Genomic DNA, 10,375 nt, shown 5'->3' with positions numbered 1-10,375 from the left:
TAAAAGTTTTATTAAAAATAAAAACATAAAACAATTATTAAAGATTATAGACATTATATCTCTGTAATCTATAACAACATAACACTTGAGAAATTAAAATTATCAATCAAAACTGATTTTTTTTTTTTTTTAAATAGCCAAATCTACTGGTTATTTCAGTCCGTGTATCATTCGTTCTTTACATATTCAATTAAAAAGTCAAAATCAGAAAAACGACTTTATTTTAAAAACAAATAACAACTTGTTTTTCGTTCTTTCTATTTTATGCTCAAGTGGACAATCCGTGTATCTTCCATTCATTCATATACGTTTTAAAATTAAAAAAATGGAAAACTAAAAAATTTGTGTTTTTTTTTTTCATTTTTCTGCACAAGTAAAAAATGAGCATACACAAATTGTTTAATTCTATTTTTTGTTTCTCATTGTCCCTTCTCAAAACTAAAACTGAAGAGAATAAAAACCTAAATCTAAAAAAACTCCCATTTTTAATTTTCATAACTCTTCTCATCAACACTTAGAAAAGTCACCAGCAGGGGAGTAAAGATAAGAGACCTAATATATATTACATGGGGTAAGAGGATGTGACTGTCAGATGATAAATAATAGTATAGTAAATATGGCATTTTTGTGTTCATGGTGATTTTAAGGGATATACAGTAAAGGGACATTTAAAGGGGAAGGAAAGCCCTGTTCAGACGGGATAAGTTTACTGGACTTATGTCTGTATAGTTATTACTGGGTCATAACCACCAAAGACATTGAGGGAGACAATATATATATATATATATATATATATATATCAGTGCTGTGCAAAAGTCTTAGGCACATCAGATGTTTTGTCTTAAGATGGTTATTTATATCTTCAGCTTTAGTGTGTCAATAGGAAATATAAATGTTAGACTTCCAAACATTACTTTTGCAAATAGAAAAGATTAGAATAGAAGAACAGGGAGCCCTGCACCAGATGTCATGGCCCCCACAGAGCCCCCCACTGAACATCGTGTCAGTCTGAGATTACATAAAGAGACAGAAGCAATTGAGACAGACTAAATAGATAGAAGAACAGGGAGCCCTGCAACAGATGTCATGGCCCCCACAGAGCCCCCCACTGAACATCGTGTCACTCTGAGATTACATAAAGAGACAGAAGCAATTGAGAATAAATAGATAGAAGAACAGGGAGCCCTGCAACAGATGTCATGGCCCCCACAGAGCCCCCCACTGAACATCGTGTCACTCTGAGATTACATAAAGAGACAGAAGCAATTGAGACAGACTAAATAGATAGAAGAACAGGGAGCCCTGCAACAGATGTCATGGCCCCCACAGAGCCCCCCACTGAACATCGTGTCAGTCTGAGATTACATAAAGAGACAGAAGCAATTGAGACAGACTAAATAGATAGAAGAACAGGGAGCCCTGCAACAGATGTCATGGCCCCCACAGAGCCCCCACTGAACATCATGTCACTCTGAGATTACATAAAGAGACAGAAGCAATTGAGACAGACTAAATAGATAGAAGAACAGGGAGCCCTGCAACAGATGTCATGGCCCCCACAGAGCCCCCCACTGAACATCGTGTCAGTCTGAGATTACATAAAGAGACAGAAGCAATTGAGACAGACTAAATAGATAGAAGAACAGGGAGCCCTGCAACAGATGTCATGGCCCCCACAGAGCCCCCCACTGAACATCGTGTCACTCTGAGATTACATAAAGAGACAGAAGCAATTGAGACTAAATAGATAGAAGAACAGGGAGCCCTGCAACAGATGTCATGGCCCCCACAGAGCCCCCCACTGAACATCGTGTCACTCTGAGATTACATGAAGAGACAGAAGCAATTGAGAATAAATAGATAGAAGAACTGTGGAGAATTCTCCAAGATGTCTGGAACATCCTATCTGCCAACAACCATGAAAAACTGTGTCCAGGTGTATCTCGGAGAATTGGGGCTGTTTTAAAGGTAAAGGTGGTCACACCAAATATTGATTTAGCTTTTTTATGTTTACTGGACTTTGTATGACATTAAGTGATAAATGAAAACTATTTATGGCATTATTTTTGAAGACATCCTCACTATGCAACATTTTTCACAAGTGCATAAAATTTTTGCACAGTACTGTGTATATTTATGGCTAAATAAACACTCGACAGCATAAAATGCCTGAAAAACACATGCACCAGTCCAAACACAACAGTCAGTGTTATATCTGCAGTTCATCTGAAGTGAAGTGCGTTTTACAGTTTCAGGTGCCTTCTCTTGGCCAACATCCACTTCAGACACTTGAATCAATTAAGAAACAATGAACGTTAAAAAGTTCACAAGCTGGACGATGCAGAATCACGGGCTTTTTACCAGCATGTCAGTTTGCACGGGATTATAACCAGAGGTTATTTTTACCAGCCGTTTTATTGAAGGTAAAATAGTCTACGCGATAATCTTTATTGGTGTGAGCGTGCAGTCCATAAAAATAAAACTAAGATCCAGCATGTTGGTGCTGTCTTCCAAGACACTTGCGGAGTGTTGTTATGGACTGTGCGCGACACGGACGGGTTAAGTCATTGCACCCCGTCTCCAGGACGCAAGCAGGGCCCGAGTTGGGGTGGTAAAACTCATTTTCCACCCTTCTGACCCCACCCCTGTACATTGTACAATAATATATTATACTTTAATTATAATTAAACATATGGTGCGAGCATAACAACTTACCTCTGTGTCAAGTGGTTTCTTTATTTCTTCATTTAAAAGTCCAGCATTCAAAATGTGCAAAATCTACCACAAGAAAAAGTGCAACGAAAACTGTAAAAAAAAAAAAAAAAAACTGTCCTAAAACTCTGAATGCAGTGGATTGACACCAGCTGTTATATGATTGGCCAGAGAAGACTCCCGTGATTCAAGTTGACCGTTAAGCTCTCTCCAATGTTAAAAATGTGGAGGTTATCTCTGTATAGAAGATCTCTGTGTATATCAAGACTGCAGAACAGACATTCTCAAAGAAGAATACTAATACAAACGGCTCAGCATTTATTTGTGCATTAAATTACACAAAGTACTTGTGGATTGCATTGTGAGCAAAGTAACCTATATATTTGTGCATTCTTCTGATGCGTGGATTTGTAAATTGAGCGCGTGTGGATCTGTTGTGTGCATCTGTCGATCTGTTGAGTGAATGTGTTCTGGCCACACTTTTTGTAGGCTTTTTAGTGGAGAAAAGACAAAAATACTCTTTCTTCCCCTAAAAAATGTAGCCAGTTTGAACGGGAACCACATTCCCCAAAGAAATTCACTCCGGGCCGCGTTTCCGCCCATTTCCAGCCCTGTGTGTGGCTGCATTTCTCTTCTAGTGCTTTTAGATCTTAGTGCTGCCTTCGACACCATAGATCATGACATTCTCTTGTTTAGGCTTGAGAAATATGTTGGCACTTGTGGACAGGCATTAGCATAATTAAGTTCCTATTTCTTCAACTGTTTCCTCTTTGTTTGTGTAAACAAGACATTTTCAGATCAATCAGCAGTAGGGTTAGCTATGGAGTGCCGCAGGGCTCAGTATTAGATCCTCTGCTTTACTCCTTATATATGCTTCCCCTGAGAGACATTATCAGGAACCGTGGAATTAATTTTCATAGTTATGCCAACGACACTCAGCTTTTTATTTCTTCAAAACCTGGCAAAATTTCACAGTTCTCCAAATGATCTCAAAGATTGGATGGCTAGAAATGTCCTTCTACTGAATTCCGACAAAAAACAAAATAAAACTAAAAATAAGTTATGTGACCTTATGTGACCTTCTATCATGCTATATTCCATCACGTTCACTAAAATCACAAAATTCTGGGCTGTTAATAGTTCCTAGAATATCCACATCCTCAAAAGGAGGTAGATCCTTTTCATATTTGGCTCCTAAACTATGGAAGAGTCTCCCTAACACTGTTCGGGATGCAGACACACTCACTCAGTTTAAGTCTAGACTAAAGACTCATCTATTTATTCAGATATACACCTAATTTATCCTTCAAATCACAAGTAGGCTGCTTTAGTTAGGTCTGCAGGAACCGGAATCACTTCTTATAATCTATAATGCTAATATTATTCTAATTTTATCTCTCTCTCAACCTCGGGATATATATCCTGAGGTTACCAGAGCCTGATGTCTGACTCCTACTGCTACATGTTTCTGAGTAATGACTACTAACTGCAGCCTGTGCCAGCCAGACAGCGAGGAGTGCTTCGAATCACTGTCTGCATCACTTCAGTCTACTTCGATGGACTTCACAGAGGATGAACTGCTGCCAACTCTGACCATAAACAAGGGATACATGCACTTCTGCATCATTAATCTTACAGTTCATACACAATCCTTTTGTTTTAATCATTGCCCATCTACTCCATTTACTCACATAAAACAGGACTTGTACTACACATAGATAGCTAATATTGGCATTATATTCATGCTGTTTAGGGGAGGGGAACTGGACTTGACACACACTCACATGAGATGTATGTCTTCTTATTGATGGTACAGCAGGTATATACAGTATTAAGGATAATTTATACTTACTGGGTGAACAGACTTCACTTAGTTCGCCTACAAATGATGATGAAATGCACTGATGTTTTTGTTCTGCCAAGGTGTTCGTTTGGTGAGATTTCTCCTGTTCATGCACATCTCTGAAATTCTTGACCCAAGAGAACTCGGCTGGTCGAAGAGCGTTGATGATTGGTTAAAACGAATCGTGGGTGTGGTTTGGACACGACGCTTTTTATTTACAATCGCATATGCCAACTGAGGAGTTGTTACCTAGGTTACTGTTGTTAAAATAGATAACTTTGAAGCCCATATCTCAGAGATTGTGTAAGTATCATTTTTTTACATGATTTGAAACACAAACTCAACAAAGACAGCACCGCCACGACAAATGAGTAGAGAGAGATTGGAGTTTTTAAAAGTGGAAGGGGCCGTGACAAGTTTAATAAAGAAAAGAAGCGGCACAGCGCTAAAAGCGGCGGTCCACGGAGAGAACCTGCATTATTGGCTGGAACAGCAGGTTAAACACCGTGTAATCACCCTAAACCAACTCATTTTAAAACAACATTGCGCGTAGTATAAATGGCGGATTCGTTCGCATAGGATGATTTCGTTCATCCAGGAGAAAAAAGTTTGGCTTCTTGCAAAGTATAAACCAGGCTTAAGTGTAATATAAAAACAGAATGAAAAAATATACATGTGCAAATGAGCAGATTGTGGTGTGACACTGGGACACATGGGAATAAATTATACTGAATTCAAACAGGATGTGACATCACATTGACAGGAAGACACATTTACATTGACACATCAACACAGAGACCAAAACGAGATGATAAAAAGGAATTCTGTCAGATTTATATAGCATATATTGACATTATTTGCTTATTTTGTATGTTGTCTTTGTTTATTTAAAGGTTATTCACTGTTTATTATATATTGCTTGTTAAATGAAAACAAATAATTCAAAGATCTGGAATAATCAGTGTCATGTATCATGAAATAAACATAAAACATCATCATTTTAGCTTTAAATTAAACTTAAATTAATCTCACAATTATTTATAATGAGGAGATTGATGGACAAGAGGGCGATGATGACGCATTTCCGCCTTTACTGAGCAGTTGTCACGTGTCTCCCTCCAGCGATCACAAAGGTTCTGCACACTTTCCAAATAATCAATAATAACGATATTACAGTTCTCCCTTACAAAAAAATGTACAACAGTTTCTTGAAAAATACAATAGTTACTACAGTTATTGTTTACTGCTGTAAAATTATGTAATGAAATCAGTGGGAACTCCTTTAGTGTGAGATGTTACACAATCTTACTGTCATTTTGTCTCGTTTTTTTGTTTTTTCAATGACAGTGCGGGTTTATAGCAAGTTACCATGTTGCTACGGCATTAATAACTGTTGTAACTAATGCCATTATATCTGTTCTTTAAAAAGCGGCAGAAAAGAGGAGGAGGCGTGCCCTACAGTCACGAGTCACACAATCCTGTCCACCCATTGACTGTCGGACGGTGACGTCATGCGAGTTGGCTTCTGTTTAAAAGGCGGCCGAAAAAAGGAGGAGGCGTGCCCTTCAGTCACGAGCCACACAATCCTGTCCACCCATTGGCTCTCTGAAGGTGACGTCATGAGAGTCGGCTTCTGTTTAAAAGGCAGGCGGGAATCACGCGCTTTAGTTCTAGAGTTGTGTTGAAGGGAACGGACTCGTCGAGTGATACTTTATAAAATAATAAAACACATTTATAAACCCTTTATAGATACAGCCGGAATGGTGCGAACTAAAGCTGATAGTGTTCCCGGAACTTACAGGAAAGGTAAGAAAAAGGTTATTCCTGTTTATGGAGTGTAGCGCGATTAATAACATGAAATCTGTTTACTAACTAACTGTCTTTACCCTCTTATAAACTTAAAAAGAACATTATGATCGTCATTAGTTTTACATGTATGATGTTTGAGTGGAGTAAATGTGTTGAATCTCCCGCCATTTGTGAAGAGACTCAAAAGTGTTTAATTGTAATGTTTGTTTATATTAAGAGTTTTATAGATGTATGAATGTTTTCATTTATAAACTACATTTACTGCGATGTTGTTGAAACACTGATTTGACCGATGTTTCAGTCATTGCACAAATATGCAGAATTAATGTCATTTTAATGATTATTTTAAGCCTGTTGAGAGTTTTAAAACACCAGATGTGCTTCACAATGAGCCGCTGAGGAGATTCAGAGTTAATTCAACTGTTTGTTTGATATATTATTGAATGTTTTGTTCTTTTGGTGTGTTTTAGCTGTAGCCGCTTCTGCGCCCCGGAAATCACTCGGTGCTTCCGGATCCGTGAACGCGCAGAGCGGCGGCGCGCAGTCGGGCACGCCTGGTGAGCGCGCACACGTGTACACAGGAATCCCATTGACTTCTACTGCTTTAGTTTTTCATTAAAAACCCAAATGTGCATAAGTCAGGTTTAAATATATTCACAGATGTTGTGTAGTGAAAGGAGTACATATAATGCCATATTAATATGAGTTTTAGAATGATTTATTTTGGCCTTTATTGTTATTGTGAACTTTAATTACTACATCAGTGTTATTATAACTATATCACACTACAGCACTGTTTTCCTATATGAGCCGTTTCAACAGTTTGTGATCTGGTTCAGATTTATATATTCATGTAGATATTTTTGTTTGTTTAGCCAAGAATAAATATGCGGGTGGAAACCCTGTGTGCCCGCGGCCCACCCCCACATGGCAGAAGGGCATTGGAGATTTCTTTGGGGGTCCGAGCAGAAAACCTGAGAAAGAGAATCTTCATCCTGCGTCTGATGATGAGGAGGCGGGGGGGAGTGGCGTCAGTAAAGCACCCAGGAAGTGAGTATTGACCTGTGACCCCTAACACCGCCTTTAAGGTTGTGTCCTTTTGCTGTTTTCACTTAGATTCATTCTGATGTTTTAATTGTTCTGTCTGCACCTGGTTTGAGTTTTATTAAAAAGGACTTGACTGTTTTTGTGTTTCAGGTCGAGACCGATCATTGATGATGAGGAGGAGGATGAATAATAATTTCATGTTTCATTCACATGAGTTCTGAATAATTTTAAGTGTAAATCTTTGTAAATACTATTTTTGATATTTCCTTCCATTTTTGTACAGGCGTTTAATAAAATGTTTTTTCGAGAGCTTTGACTTTTGATGTAATTTCTCGTGTGGAACTGATGGATTGATGGTTTTAACTAGTTATTAGTGTTAACTGAACTGCGCTGTTCTGCTTCAACTTCAAACTAATGAATCTACATCACAGACCTCAAATGTTATTTAAAGAGCAATCATTGTCCGCTTTAAGGTTAGTTTTCCTCTTGTACACGTCACTATATTCACTAGCACTTTTAATTTAGTTGATATCTGCTTCAGTACTGTTTACTACATATTAACCAAATATTCCAATAATAAGGAGGAAAAGATGTTTAATCACTTGTACTGTATTTTAGGGTTGCTTTGATACCAAAATATTGGCTTCGGTATAATACCAGCCCTGGTACCTCGGTATCGATACTAACTCGATACTTAGGCAAGAAATAAAAAAAACTCAGTTTTGATGAAATTACACAGAAAATTACTTGTCTAAAAGAACAGCATGAAGTATTATAGATACAAATTATGCCTTTTCTGTTTTTTTTTTTTTGTTTTTTTCTGAACAACAATTTATTGATTCACACATTGAACACAGAAAGACAAAATGTATATACAGAATCCACAATTAACCCCCACTATTACCCCTCCCAACAACATCCCAGTGGTCATACATGATTATAGACACAAAAAGAAAATAATCACATATCCAGCAACATCAGATATCCACACCATTTCTCCATAAATTCAATTTTCCAAGTCTTCTAAATGACACTTCTTCAAAGGCTGCCACCCTCCCCATCTCCGAGCACCACTCCTGAAATGAGGGCGCTCCAGCTGACCTCCAACCCCTTAAAACAGGGGTGTCAAACTTAGTTCCTGGAGGGCCACAGCCCTGCTCCAAAATGCCTCCTTGTAATCTTCAAGCACTCCTCGGGACATTGATTAGCTGCTTCAGTGTGTTTAATTAGGGTTGGAGCTAAACTCTGCTGGACTGTGGCCCTCCAGGAACTGAGTTTGACACCCCTGCCTTAAAAGAATCTGTCTTGCGATCATGATGCTGGTTATGACCCAACTCTTTATGTGTCTATTCTCTACATCGATGATTGCCCAGAATACAGCGTCTGGGGCAAAATGATACCCGAGTGCCCAATACATCACACACAAAACTCTGGACCTTCAACCAAAACTGCTGTATCTTAACACACCCCCAAAAGACATGGGCTATGTCTCATGGGTATCCTCTGATTGGCATCGCCAGCAGTTGGGTGTGTCTTTAAGACCAAGCCTATACAGTCTAGAGGGGGTCCAATAGAATTGATGTAATATCTTGAATTGCATAAGGCGAACCCTTGCATCTCTAGATACAGACTTGATGTTTTTTAATGCCTTCTCTGTTTTAATTTTTCTGGATTCCATGTTAAATGTTTTAATTAAATGTTATGATCAAATGGTGGTGGTGTAGTGGGCTTAAAGCACATAACTGGTAATCAGAAGGTTGCTGGTTCGATCCCCACAGTCACCACTATTGTGTCCTTGAGCAAGACACTTAACTCCAGGTTTCTCTGGGAGGATTGTCCCTGTAATAAGGGCACTGTAAGTCACTTTGGATAAAAGTGTCTGCAAAATTCATAAATATAAATACTGTACAGTTTTAATCAAATGAAAATATAATACTTTTCAACAATATCTAGCCAATAATATTTCAACAATAATATATATATATATATTATATCTGGTAAAAAAATATGCACAACTGAGCGTTACAGTATTAATGAAAAAATTCAATGAAAACATTCTGATTATCTCGATAGCACTGATCATTTGTATGCATGCACACGGGTTGGGGCAGGGGAATTTATGTTATATGTCATATGATGTAATGTGGGTATCTGTATGTTTTGTGTTTGTGGGCAGACTGGTGAAAACAAATTTCCCTCTGGGACAATAAAGACCATCTATCTAAATTACCTGAGGCAAAAGGCTGCCATGGCTGAATCACAACATGCTGATATTCAGTACACTAGCTTATGTGATATTGCTTACAAATAATAATACTAATAATATAACCATTTATTATTATATTATTGTTACTATGAGTATTATTGCGACTGCGTTTAATATTACACTTTTATACAGTAGTAATATTTTTCTGTCGTAATATCTTCAATTTCACGCAATCAGTTGAATAGAGCTCTCATTTCAGCGGGACTTTTATTTTGAAAGATCTCTGAAGTTCTTCCTGTTTGTGAAGGGTTCATTATATCAAGCTTCCTGTGACTGCAATGGAGAAAGAGTTCATTATAGAGTTCACAGCCGTTTACACACTCAACACACTGATCTGTGGCTCTGCAGATGGATACTAATGGACACACTGCATGAAAATCAAGCATTAGTATTGTGTGATGCATTTGTGTGTGTGTTCGTGTGTGTGCCTGTGTGTGTGTGTGTGTGTGTGTGAAGATGATGACAAGGCAGAGAGGCGCCTCTTATTCATACTGTGGGGTGGAGCGCATGTGACTGTATATTATTTCATTAAATGACATCCTTCTGCTGTTTAATGACACACTTGGCCATTTAGAGGCTTTTTATTATTAAATGGTCTTTGATTTCATCTCAAAACTCTCACATTACATTTTGCTAATGGCAGCATACTTTAATATGGTAATGAAATTAACAACAAGATGATTTCATACCATTTAAAA

At 38.0% G+C, this 10,375-nt stretch overlaps 1 protein-coding gene across 1 annotated transcript; it reads left to right on the top strand.

Annotated features, from left to right (window-relative positions):
• The first annotated feature begins 6,194 nt into the window (after positions 1–6,194).
• Positions 6,195–7,720, top strand: pclaf (PCNA clamp associated factor). The gene is made up of 4 exons (XM_051689805.1): positions 6,195–6,361; positions 6,835–6,921; positions 7,240–7,414; positions 7,562–7,720. The coding sequence occupies exons 1-4, from the start codon at positions 6,316–6,318 to the stop codon at positions 7,599–7,601; spliced, it is 348 nt and encodes a 115-aa protein (XP_051545765.1). The 5' UTR covers positions 6,195–6,315; the 3' UTR covers positions 7,602–7,720.
• Positions 7,721–10,375: the final 2,655 nt, after the last annotated feature.

This window comes from Myxocyprinus asiaticus, chromosome 46 (genome assembly GCF_019703515.2).
Source record: "Myxocyprinus asiaticus isolate MX2 ecotype Aquarium Trade chromosome 46, UBuf_Myxa_2, whole genome shotgun sequence".
NCBI lineage: Eukaryota > Metazoa > Chordata > Actinopteri > Cypriniformes > Catostomidae > Myxocyprinus > Myxocyprinus asiaticus.
Note: the sequence above shows the minus strand (reverse complement) of the source record. Positions and strands in the feature narration are given on the sequence as shown.